Here is a 13,760-nt window from a genome sequence, read left to right as displayed (position 1 = left end):
TGTCAGTTGGCCTTAAGAGCCATAACATTGCCTAAAGCTATGTTCTCTTTGCAGATGGGTTGCCCCAACCATCCTAAGTGGTTTTTCAGAAAGTGCTAAAAGTGAAAATTAGCTTTGTACATTCTGTTTCTCCCAAACCCAAGAATGTGTCATGTTTGTATCCCTGTGCCTGGCATATGCCCAGCAAATCAAACTTCCACAACCATCTCAGCTACAACCTCTACTCAGACTCTGATGGAGAACGTTCAAAACTCTAATTCCAAAAATTCTTGAAATAAAAGCAGCTAAGTAGTTCAGTGGTTAAACACCCAGGCCTTGAGATGAAAAGTCCAAGGTTTAAATCTGGCTTCAGATACTTCCTAACTGTGTGATCCTAGGCAAGTCATATAACCCCAAATTGCCTTGCCCTTACCTCTCTTCTGCCATAGAACAAATATTTAGTATAAATTATAAGACAGAAGGTAAAGTTTTTTTAAAACCTTTGGAATAGCAATGCCCTCCAGATCATTGTGCAGCCTGGTCTCCACAATCATTATTGTAGGAAGCTACCTCTCTGGAAAAGGGGGTCAGTTATAATAATCAACTGTTGTTATCAATAAGGTAGCTGAAACATCAGACACCCCAAGGAAAAAAGAGGCAGTACCTATCAGGTGAATATGTGCCAAGATCTTTCCCTCAGGTATTTTTAGAAATAGATCAATATCTTAGACCCAAGAGCCTTGGAAATAGCAATGTATTCCAGGCCACTGGCCCTATCTTCATCCCAACCCAGGAGCCATTGTGGAGGGGAAAAACCCTTATGGAGAGTGAGCCCCCTTCAGTCCTCATCAACAACTTCTGAACATTAATGGAAGAATAGGTTCAAAAGCCCCATGAATATCATCATCTCCTAGAACACTGGTCCAGTCTATATCACCAAAGGAAGCAACTCTTGTACAGATGAAACTCTACAACTGAGGAGCCACTGCTACTAAAGATATAGAAAAGACAGTTTCCACCATCAAAGTCCTTGACACTGGGGACAGCTGGGTGGCTCAATGGATTGAGAGCCAGGTCCAGCGATGGGAGGTCCTGGGTTCAAATCTGGCCTCAGACACTTCCTAGCTGTGTGACCCTGGGCAAGTCACTTAACTCCCATTTCCTAACCCTTACCACTCTTCTGCCTTAGAACCAATACATAATATTGATTCTAAGATGGAAGGTAAGGGTTTAAAAAAAGAAAGCCCTTGACACTGTCAAATAATTAAAAAATAGAAGCAATATAGTTTTATCACTGGGAACGGTATTAAAGAAGCTACAGTGCCATCCATTTTGCTGCTGTACCCCAAAGACTGTAGGACCCTACCATCTGTCTTGCCATTGAATTGTCCTATATGTGTAGACTCCTCCAATTAGAATGTGAGCCCTTTGAAGGCAAGGACTGTCTTGCTGATTCATTTGTAACCCTAGGCTTAGCTTATTTCCTTGGACACAGTAAGTAATAAATAAAGGCTCTTTTCATTCATTGAAGAATCTTTGCTTGCTTCTATGCTTGCTTGCTTGATTAGTTAAAAGGAACATGTCCTCAAGGAGACAAGGTATGGTGGAAAGGTCCCCAGCCTGGGAGTAAAGAAATCTTCATTCAAATCTAGGCTCTATCACTAACTCACCTTATGACCTGGAGTAAGTCACAGTGTTCTTATGGTGGACCTCAGTTTCCTCCTTTGTGAATGAAATAAGGAAGATGAACTAGATTGTTTCATAACTTCCTTCCTGATCATTTACAGTCCCTTAGCTTTTGCCAAGAGTGAATATGAAGAGGAAGGTTCCCCGTCCTGTATTAGAAAATCCAAGATCTGTGACATTCATTCTTCTATGTTGTTGGGGTGTGTTCCCAGGATTTAGCATTTGTAAGGACCTTGGAGAGAGGTCACTGCATCCTACTGTTTCATTTGACAAAGGAGGAAACCAAGACCCAAGGAAGGAACATGATTTCTCTTGTTTTTCCTTTGGCTCCAAAGGAGAATGGCTGCTGTCAAACCCATTTTTCCCTCTTCCTATCCCTCCCTTCCAGAATGTGTATTACACGAGCAGTCAGCAGCTCCAGCTAGGCGTCCTGAGTCCCACCGTTGATGACGATGACAACAGGTGCCTGGTGGATGTGAACAGTCGGCCCCGGCTCATTGAATGCAGTTATGCCAAAGCCAAGAGAATGAAGCTTCACTGGCACTTTTCTCAGGTAATAGCCCTTCCCTACAACTACCCTTGATATACTCCAGCTCCCATGAGTGCTGATTAGCATCCCCCTCAATCACCAGGATATTCAAATACATCCAAGCTGGCCAGCACTCTTGCCCCCTTCTCAGAGCCCCAAAGGATGAATAGACTTTCCAGGAATACTGTATAAACCAGATGGGGAAGACAAGAAGGTGGTACTGGTGGTGGTTCTTGGCATAAGGTTTAACAGACACCCCAAAAGAGTGATTGATTTTGTGGCAATCTGACAACCCCATTAGATAAATAAAAGGGAGAAAATCTATGCATAAGATTTATATATTAAAAATTAGTTTATTACTGCTGACTGGAGGCAGGAAGGGGTTGCTGTAGTCACCCAGATTTGCCTCCAGATTGTGGTGATGATGGGGAAGCTCCTCCTCCTGTATTTTGTGCAAGATAAGCCCCATCTCTGACTTATGTTAGGATTTCTCCTTCCTTTTCAGTCTTTTCAAGAAAATGACTAGTGGGAAATGAGGTTGTCATCTATTACCTTCAATTCTAAATCTACACTTTGGGATCTTTGAGCAAAGTAATTTGTTGAGTAGTAGGAGACTGTGAAATTCAAACATTCCCCAGCTTATTCAAAATTGTCCAATAAAAGAATTTTGAAAGATCTTAGCTATGAGCCATTTGGGTCCAGTTGATCACAGCTTATGAACTTCTCATTGGAGAAGACCTTCTCAGCTGGTCTTTGGGGTGAAAGAGAAAGCAAGAAATAATAATAAGTAGCATTTAGATAGTGCTTTAAGTTTTACAGAGCACTCTTCATGTTATCTCATTTGATCCCCCAAATAGCCATAGATGCTATTATTATTCCCATTTTATAAATGGGAGAACTGAGGCAGAAAAAGGGGATGTGTCTTGCCTGAGGTTACACAGCTATTAAATGTCTCAGGTAGGATTTGAACTGAGGCTTCCTGACTCTTTAACTACCTTGACATATAAACAAAATACTATAGTTATACAGAATAGTAGTCAGTTCTAAATTTCCAAGTTAGTGCCAAGATGATTGTTTTGGGTTGGTCCCTCAAGAGAAGATCAAAAGCCTTAGAGGGATACTGATGGCTTTTTCTTCCCTTGGGACTAATTGAATGCTAACTCAGAGTTTATAAGGGACAGGGAATAAACCTCCAATACTTGAGGATCCTAACAAGAGGAGAAAAGCCTTGATTATGAATATAGCTATATTTAAATGTGTGTAGGCATGTATATATTTTCTAGCAAGTAAGATCAATTCATTTACATTCCAGAGAGTGAGGAAGGAGAGCACTTGCAGTTTCAAATTCTCAGAAGCAAAACCATATCCTAATACACCTAATAAGAAGGGTCGTAGAAACCACAACCCAGACATTATGGTTTAAGGGGCCCTAGAGCAACGCTCTTATTTTTTTCACCAAAACAATCAGTAAAGGAGTTCTTAACCCTTTTTGTTTTGTGTACCCCTTTGGCTATCTGATGAAGCCTATGAACTCATTCTTAGAACAAAAATTTTAAATGTGAACACAAAATAACATAAACTGCATAGGAAGAAATGAAAAGATATTCTTTATTTTCATTAAATGTTTTTAACTTAATGAAAATAAGGAATTTTTTTCTTTTCTTCCACCTAAGTTTGTGAACCCACTGAAATTTATCTGCAGACACCCTTGGGAGTCCATGGACCTCAGGTTAAGAACCCTGCACTGGATTATCCTTAGGGCTGTATTTCATGGCATAGATGCCTAAAGTCTGGTGGTAGTGGCTGGATCAGGAATCCTAGAAAACCTTGATTATAGCCATCTGAGGACCATACCACCAAGCCCCCACATTGCTATCCCCCACAAAAAAAAGCCAAAACAGACAAGTAAACAAACCAATCAATCAGTCAAGATTTGTAGAATCAAGTTGAATCAAATAAAGAACCAGTTCCCTAATATATCTATATTGTCAACTTTGACTTCCTAATCCCCTTTGAACTCCCCTGGGCCTGAATATCACCATCATCACTACCACCATCACTCTTCCCACCTATCCTCCCTCCCCATCTTAGCCCAAAGATCTTGTTACTTTGGAAATAGCCAGATACAAACCCTGCCTGGATTTTCGCCTCATACTTGCTCTCCTCCTAATGCTGCCTCCTCTGCCTTCCCCTTACCCAAGGGACTCCCTAGCCATCAACATCTGCCAGCCTTTCACAGGTAATACAAGATCCATGGTCCAGACTCCAATGGTCCAATGGACCTAGGATTCTTTCTAATTTAATCCCAGCCTAAGCAGCCTACATCTTCTTGGTGGATCAAAATACTCATAACAAGGGCAATTCTTAATTTTCTAGATGAAAATTGGCCAAGCAAGGATATGAACTCATATTTTGTGGCTCTAAGATTTTTCCTCTCTACTCATGACTTTGTTCACCAGTGATGGGCAAACTTTTTAAAGAGGGAGCCAAAGGAAAGGAAATGCTCATCTGTCACTCTGTTTCTAAGGCAACTCTTTCAAAGTTTCATTGTATTGTATCCTACTCATTGTATTTGCCAGATTAGGAACAATGTCATGCCTCAGGATAGAACATTTCAGGGGGCCACATCTGGCCCGCGGGCCATAGTTTGCCCATCACAGTCCTAGACTATCCAAAATGCCAGGCAGAACTATCAGATTACACAAGTGAGATTCCAAATACACAATCTAGTAGGCTTAGGAAGAAGGAACAATAATACCATCAACTGGAATATTCCAAGCCAGGGAATCCATTGATTTTTTGTTCTCTCCTAAAACCTCAGAACTGAAACATCTAGTGAAGGTTGTTTCTGAACAGGAATTCTTTCTACAACATCATTGCCAAGTACTCTTCTAGTCTCTACTTGGAGAGAAACAGAATTAGTGCAGAATCATAAATTTAGAGCTGAAGGAAAACTTAGAGACCTTGATATTAGACCTTTTCTCCCTCCTCCCAGATTGCATATGAAGAGATTGAGACACAGAGGTTACATGGATTGTCTGCCCAGGGTCACAAATAATAGGTAAAAGCCTAATTGTAAAGTGTTTTAAAAGTCAAACCAAAGATACTGTACTTGATCCTAAAAGGAATAGGGAACTACTAAAGTTTCTTGAGCAAGGGAAGCAACGTATTCAGATCCTCAGTTTACTTTGAAGAACTTAAGGGGAGTACAACATATGCACAACGTAGTATAATACATGATATAATATAAGAAGTGAGTGCAAAGGAGAAATCAGAAGTTCTAGGACAAATGTGAGGAGGAAAAAGATTCTTTTCAGTTGGGTAGGTCAGAAAGTCTTCATGGAGGAAGTTGCACCTGAATTTGGCCTTGAACAAAGGGAGGGATTTTGATAGGTAGACAGCTAGACAAGGAGAGTAAAGTGAGCAAAAGTATGAAGACAAAAAGGGTGGAATGACAACCAGGGAAAAAGAATAGCCCAGTTAGTGAGTGAATACACAGAGGGAATAGGGTGAAAGAAGGTTAGAGAGGTCAAAGTCAGTTTTAGGAGGGTCTTGAAAGCCAGGATCAGGTGGTAATGGGAAGCCACTGAAGGTTCTTAAGTAGAAGGGTGGTGTGATCAGTGCCATGCATTAGGGAAATGACCCAGGGAGTTATGTGAAGGATGAAGATACTGGTCTCACCACTTTGCCAATATATGACCTTGGGTATATCTCTAGGTTTTAAAGTCTTGGTTGGGCTATGAGATCCCTTCTACTTCCAAAATAATGATCCTCTGTTCTTAATTTTGGGGAGAGCTGAGTTTCCAGTCAAGACCAATAAGGAAGCTGTTACAGTGGTCCAAGTAGGAAGGGATGAGAGTTGAACTGAACTTAGAGTCACAAGAATAGAGCAGGGGGATAAATGCAAAAGAGATGATGGAGAAACACTCAATGAACAACTCAGCAAGCGATTGGATGTAGGGGTGAGTGAGAGGAAGGAATCAAAGATGACGTTAAGATTTTAAGCTTGAGTGACTGAGAAGATGGTGATGTTACCAACAGAAATGGGTATATTTGGAGACCACATACATTTAGTGCAGAGGATGGTGAATGCCATCTGGGATATGTCCAGCTTGAGGTTCTGGTAGCACTTTTAGCAAGCAATTAGGGATGTGATGTGGTGTTCAGGGGATAGGCTACAAATGGAGGTGTGGATTCAGGAGTAATTTATGTAGAAGTGACAATAGGAATTTGAGGAAGGGATGAGATCAACAAGGAAAACAGTTTAGAGAAGAAAGGAGGACCTTGCCTTGCACACTTTTTTTGTTGTTCAGTCATTTCAGTGATATCTGACACTTCATGACCCCTTTTGAAGTCTTCTTGGCAAAGATAACTAGAGTGGTTTCCCATTTTCTTCTCCAGCTCATTTTACAGGTGAAGAAACCGAGGCAAACAGAATGAAATGACTTGCCCAGGGTCATATAGCTAATAAGGGCAGATTTGATTTCTTCTAGTCCAAGTGCTGGACTAGAAGCTGAAAGAAAAAGCTTTAAGATCTCCTTCCCTCTCCCAAATTCCAAATGAAGACACTGAGTCACAGAGATCAAGTGAATTGCCTACCCAGGATCAGAACAAAATAGTAAAGATTTGAGCCCAGTTCCTCCTCATTTAAAGTACAGTGATTTTTTATCCGCCAGAATGTGAACTGAATTGAACTAAATCAAATAGGTAAAGCTAAAGTAAGACTTGAGAATTAAGATTTTATTCATCATCATTTATTCCTCAGTTCCCCTTAGATAATTAGAAACTTACTATCTCTGATTCTATGAGTGCCCACATGCCCAGGTGTAGCTATGCCACTCACTTAATGCTGATCGAAATTCTCTGTCTATGATTGTATGTAAGGAAGAGCTTTGGGGAAACATTTCCCAATGGGAGAAGACATAGATAGATGCCTCAAACCTATTGTGAGATTCATCCTGCATTTTACCTTCAAGTACAAGAATCCCTTCCACATCATGATTTTTCCCATCGCAGTTTCAATATCTGACAGGTCAGCATAAGAAATTAAATGGGAATTTGGACAGAGTTTTATGGGAGTTGCAGATGACATGTGAAGGCCAGCAGTTGACACAGAAAATGTTTAGAAACTCAGAAATGCATAAATTATATGCATAGTATTGTATAATATAACTTTTAATACTATAGGTATATACAATTTCTTTAACTGTGAATATCCCATAAAAGAAAAAGAGAAGGGGGCAGCTGGGTAGCTCAGTGCATTGAGAGTCAGGCCTAGAGACGGGAGGTCCCAGGTTCAAATCTGACCTCAGATACTTCCCAGCTGTGTGACCCTGGGCAAGTCACTTGACCCCCATTGCCTACCCTTACCACTCTTCTGCCTTGGAGCCAATATACAGTATTGACTTCAAGACGGAAGGTAAGGGTTTTTTAAAAAAAAAAGAAAAGAAAAGAAAAGAAAAAAGAAAAAGAGAAAATTGAGGCTTCTTCTCTGGGAGGAAGGGAGGCCCAAACATTTTTATGAGGGTTTTCCAGCTTTGGAGGGTGCCATGCCCCTACCCCCCACACACACAATGTGGAAGGGATCTCTGTACAATGGTTTGCTGTATGAGTAGAGAGACTCTGTGTAAGTCTATACATGGCAACCATTCCAAGAAGGAAGCTCCCAGCATGAAAGAAGTGACCATCCTGGGAATTGCTCTCTTCCAGCTCCATTACCATTGATAGTTTGGAACCACATCTGCTAAGCTGCCTGATGACTTTACCAAATTTAATTAACTTCAGTAACTATCTGTTAAGCATTCAGAGTTCTGTGCTGGGTACTGGAATGGATAACAAAGATGAAATGAGGCACCATCGCTGAAGATGATGCAGCAAACATGGAAAGAATAATGCATTCAGAGTCAGAGGACTTGGGTTCAAATCTGGATCTCAATTTCCTTTTCTATAGAAAGAATTGAACTACATGGTTTCTAAGGTTCGAACCTTAGAAACCATCTAGTTCAATTCTTCATTCAGAAATCTAGGCTTTTATTCCCCCTGTTCTCATGAAATTTATAATTTAATGGAGAAATTAGACATATACATAAATATTTTAAAGCCTACCCATGAAGCTTTTGGGTAGCTCAATGGATGAATGTCTGGGCTGAAGACAGGAAGTCCTGAGTTCAAATCTGGTCTCAGATACTACCCCATTGTATGATCTTGAGCAAGATTTTTAACCCCAATTGCCTACCCTTAACACTTCTGCCTTAGAACCAATATTTAGTATTGATTCTAAGACAGAAGGTAAGGAATTTTAATAGGAAGGAAGGAAGGAAGGAAGGAAGGAAGGAAGGAAGGAAGGAAGGAAGGAAGGAAGAAATGGAGGGAGGGAGGGAGGAAGGACATTCTAAATCCCTCATCTACAGAGGTAACAGAGACCCTTCTGGTCCCTTTTAGGCAAAAGTAAATGACAAGTTTGTGAAAACAAAATTAGGAATGATCAGGAGAGCTGAGTAATATGTGTACAGCATAAGGGTAGCTCCACCGTTGAAAAATCTATAAAGTCAGAGGTCCTACATCTGACAATTACTACCTGTGTATGTTTGGGCATCTCACTTAACCTTCCTTCTAGCTCTAAATTTCTGATCCTATGATTTTAAGAATTAAGCTTCAATCATAAACTTGAACTATGACCTCACACTGATATCTCCCTGAGCTGGTAATGGCTGAAAAACTAAGGGGTAGAAGTTGGGAGAGGGGGGTCAGAAGATGAATGGCACAGGCTCCATATAAAAAAAATTAGTGTTGCCACTTTAAATGGCTATTTCAGTACCTTCCTTACTTCCAACAAATCTCCAGGCCTCCACTGCCCCCTGTACAGCTCATCCATCAGCTGCAGGGAGGTGGGATTGCTTGACTGTTCCAGCTCCCCAAGGCACCATAAGCTGCCCCACTGGGAGGCACCAGTTCTGTTGCCTCCAGGCAAAAAAGGCCCATTATTAATAAAAATAGTAACTGTTAATAGGAAGATCTACTGCCAGATTTCATCGAGTAAGAGCTAATTAAAATGTCTTGTGCCCAGTATATGCTTCATTAGGGATGTCCAGCAAGTTCTTAGTATCTAACATTGAGGCAGTGAATGCTCTTGTGTGTTCAAACCCATCACATCATCGCTTTGATCACATTCTCTCCTATGTCTGGGCTTGCATTGGACTAAAGAATCCATTTCGCCCCTCACAGCATTGGTGAGAGTCAGTGGAGAAGGGGGCAGAGGGGAAATAGTGGGAAGGACACTGGCTTCGAAATCAAAAGACTTGGATGAATCCCGGCTTCTCTGCTGACCACCTAGATATCTACAGACAAATCATTCCATCTCACTGAGCCTCAGGATCCTCCTCCATTTAATGGGAATAATAAAACGTGTACTGCCTCCCTCACAAGTTTACTACAAGGAAAGCATATTGTAACCTATAAAGCACTATGGACAAGGCATTTGTTTTTGTCCAAAGCTTCAAGCTCTAAGACAGAAATGTTTATGTTGAGTGGGCTTTTCAACCCATATCTCTCAATTGTCCACTTTGATAGGTTAGTGACTCAGTCATTTCCATTGTTCTTCAGCATCATTACCGACCCTAATGTCCTTCTTCCCCTTTCTCACCACCACATAAACCATAAATTCCTTGAGGATAATGGTTGTCAAGGTTTTGTGTTTTTATCCCTGGTATCTAGCACAGTTTCTAACACATAGCAGGTACATAATTAATGTTTATTAAATTGAATCAAGTCCTTTCATTTCACTGGATCTGGAGTTAGATAATATGGTTCCAATCTTGTGTGTGATGGTTACTGTCTGTGTCCTTGGACAAGTTTTTTAATCCCTCTGAGCCTCAATTTCCCCATCTATGAAATCAGGAGAATAGATGTTCCTCAATGATGAGTTTTCACCTTATTTTCTGGTTGGATGCTCCATTGTGAATATTAGCAGCCTAGGTCTATCTTCTTCCATAAGATCCTCCTAAACATGCTAAGTAAATCTTGGGGATCCAAAGTAAAAGCAAAAACAGTCCCTTCCCTCAAGGAGCTTACCTTCTAATGAAGGAGGAAGCTGTATATCAATATGATATGCATACAAAGTAAATACAAAGTCATAACCTTAAAGCATGAGCTCATTTAAAAACTAGTTGTGTCAACCTCAGCAAGACGATGGATTCAATAGAGTGGGAAAACTACAGGACTTACAAAATAGGTTCCCTAGTCCAAGCACTACCATTATCTTACTGTGTGAATCAGGGACCACTCACTCTTCTACTCTGGATTTGTTTCCTCATGTGTTCAATGAGAAAACTATATCATATCATCTCTTAGTCCCTCCTACCCACAACAGTCCATAAGTCTACGTAAGTATTAGTTTTGGATAAGTCAAGTCCCATTGTTACAACAGAACCTCCAGGAGACATTAACATGTAGAAGGCAGTATATTCTTTATGCCTTGCTGAGGGGACCTACCTATGCCTTATTGCAACTCTGGATCCACTCTGTCCCTGAAAGACTCATGAAGGACCCTTGACCCCCCCACCACTTTCTAATCTATGCATCCCTTTCTCTTCTTAGAGCACTATAATGAAAGTAGCCTGGCATTAATGGTAGCAATCTGATGCTGAGAGGATTCCTGGCATTTTAGCATTTTTTTTCTAATTAGCATATTTCCAATCAGAAGGCCTCTCATCCCATTGGCAGCCATGTCCTTGCCCATGCTACTGAAGTAGACTTCCAAAAAAAATGTTTTACATTTTTGCTTTTTTAGAATAAGCCTTAATTTAGAGAACCAGTGCAGCCTGGCTCGCCTATTATTAAAGAATTAAAGTATGTAGTGTTTTGCATAATGAAAAATAATCAATATTTATTAAGAACTGAGAATGCTTCTGCAAGTCATTGCCCACTGGTAGCTGTTGCTAAGGCTGGTAGGGGGCAGAGGACGTGTAGCGCATTATTGAAATCTTGCAAGGGAGCTAATTTCCTAGTAACAGGTTTTAATCTTGGCAAATTACACGGAGATCCTACCAAGTTGGATATTCCACTGCACAAGTTGGGACAAAAGGAGCTTTTAATGGGTGTATTTCAAGCCTTCTCTCGAATTTCACATTATGTATTATTTACCCTCCGGAGGACCACATTTGAGCTCCAGAGACACTCATGCTGAATTAATTTAAGATAATCTAGTGCAATTCTCCTATTTTTCCTTACAAAGCAGATATGCATTTGCATATCTTAGTGTAGCATCTCCTACACCGATTTTATTTTTAACAAATAAAATAGGTTGAGGTTTTTTTGTATTGTTTGGTTTCTTGTTTTGTATTTTTTTTTTGCAAACTCCTCCAAGCTTTTTGTCTATGCTGTAAGTCGAACCACAGAAATGTCAAATATTGACACTAAAGTCACATTTGATGGAAAAAAATCTCTCTGACTCATATGCTAGGCCCTCTGGGATGATTTTCAGAAGGCTATGTGTTCTACATAGCTGCCCAAGAATACTCCTTTATAGTGAGGGTGTCCCTTAGTTGTTGAGTAGGCACCAAAGAGCTGTCTCTGGTCCTGAATCACCCAAGACCAGGTATGGTCCAGGATCTCAAAGCCTTGGAGCTAGTAAACTGTCATCCCAACTGGACAACTGTGATCAGTTCAGCAGAGCTGCAATCCCAGCCCCTCAAAGAGGACCCCAAATGGCCTTACCTTTCATGACTTAGTAACTTCAATTTAATTTCATGACTTAGTAACTCAAAGACTTGCTGGTTATTTTGGCGCTGGTCAAGACTCTGTCTCTACAAGATGCTAATAGACCAGAAGGTCCTTGAGGTCAGGAATTATATCATAGATAAACTTAAGTATACCCAGTATTTAAGCGACTCTACATTCAGTAGAAACTCGATAGATGTCTGAGAGATTGGCCACCATCTCAGGATTCTAAGGAAGTTTTCACATATTGCCTCTGGGCATTGATCCTATGAATCAGCTCTCAATAGAACTGCATTTCTGGGGTATCGTTTCTTCATTCTGTCTGGTGACTGTCCATATCTTCCTCACACATATATTTACTTTCCTATAAGTAAAATAAGGAAAAATACTTTCCATGTTGGCTATGCCTCTGAAATAATTAATTCTACCTGCTTTTTCTATCTTATTTTTGGGCTAAGGGACAACCAAAGACACATCTTGAACACATCTTTATTAGTGAGGGTAGGGAAGGCAGAGGTAGGTTATGAGAACTAGACATATGTTAACCTATTCCTAAGCACCAGAATGAATCTCATGCTTCTAAAACTTCACTCAAAATCACCATGAAAAAGGAGAAACACAACATAACCTGACATGGTCTGGAAATATTAGATCTTTTTAATTCCTTAACTGTATGAGGCAGAATACTGTAGAACTTTACTAAGAGCTTTGCCCTCTTGCCCCTCTTGCCCCATGACTCACAGATCGATATTCTGTCTCAGACCAGGACACCAATCAATCCAAAGATTTTAAGTACCTACTATGTACCAGGCACTAAACTAAACACCTGAAGGAGGTTCCTGGAAGGCATTGTTGTCCTAAAGTATATCAATTTCAAATAATCCCATGCACCACCATGAATGTGTTATTCAACAATGTATCTAAATTCTTCTTGAAACTCTATTTTCATCCTGAAATCATCATTGTGAGAAGTGATTATTTTTGTAGGTTGATTCCCTGCTGGATAAAGTAGAGCTCTCTTGTTAGTCAAATTGACCGTATTCTACTTCAGAGGATACTCTTTTATTTTAGTATTCTAGTTTGCTAAGTTATTCCATATTCATTCTATCCATCCATTCATATGGAGAGGAGGCTTGGCTAGTTCTTCAAGAGTCAGATTTTGGCCCAATATGGAAATGGTTTTTGTAACAAGAAAAATTGTCCAAAAATGGAATGACCCACCTTGAAAGGTCACTAGACCTTTCTGTCACTAGAAATGCTCTAGCATAGGCTGAATGACTCCTTTGGGAAAGATATCTCTATACTCACCTAAGCTTGTTGTTATTCTACTAGCATTAGAAGCTACCACATCCAACAGCTGGATTCCTGCATCGCTTCACTTAAAAGCCCACCTCTGAATTTAGAGTTGACAAGATTTGGCTCTTCCTTGACACTGATCCAGAGGACCTTTGCTTTTGACCACAAGACTTCCACTTTAACTATTCAACAGCAAGAATTCAACAAACATGTGGTCAGCAATTATTATTTGCATGCAAGGCAACATACCAGAGCAGTAAGAGGACGAAAGCAACCCCTACCTTTAAGTTTGCATTGTTAGTAAGCTTTCTAAACCTTCCTTGATCTCCAAGGGCTAGTGAAAAGCAATGAGTGCCCCAAATTTCTGTGTCCCTCAGGTGACTCAGTTTCCTAGTTTCAGAGTTGCCATATAACTACATTTCCCTTGGAATTATCTGCCCCAATGGAGATAATCAGCATGATTGCTAATTTCCATGGTCCTTTCTGGAACCATTGTCATAGACTGGCTTTACATGGGCAATACACACATATTCTTGCACATCAGAGTAGGGAT

The 13,760-nt window shown here is 40.4% G+C and overlaps 1 protein-coding gene across 1 annotated transcript in view; it reads left to right on the top strand.

The window, feature by feature from the left end:
• Nucleotides 1–13,760, top strand: part of GALNT18 (polypeptide N-acetylgalactosaminyltransferase 18) — a 527,538-nt gene that overhangs the window by 492,883 nt on the left and 20,895 nt on the right. Inside the window, exon 9 of the mRNA XM_044681827.1 lies at nucleotides 2,054–2,218. Coding sequence (XP_044537762.1) covers nucleotides 2,054–2,218 — 165 coding nt within the window. The remainder of the gene's footprint in view (nucleotides 1–2,053; nucleotides 2,219–13,760) is intronic.

The sequence above is a fragment of the Gracilinanus agilis genome, chromosome 6, assembly GCF_016433145.1.
Source record: "Gracilinanus agilis isolate LMUSP501 chromosome 6, AgileGrace, whole genome shotgun sequence".
In the NCBI taxonomy this organism is placed as follows: Eukaryota; Metazoa; Chordata; class Mammalia; order Didelphimorphia; family Didelphidae; genus Gracilinanus; species Gracilinanus agilis.
Note: the sequence above shows the minus strand (reverse complement) of the source record. Positions and strands in the feature narration are given on the sequence as shown.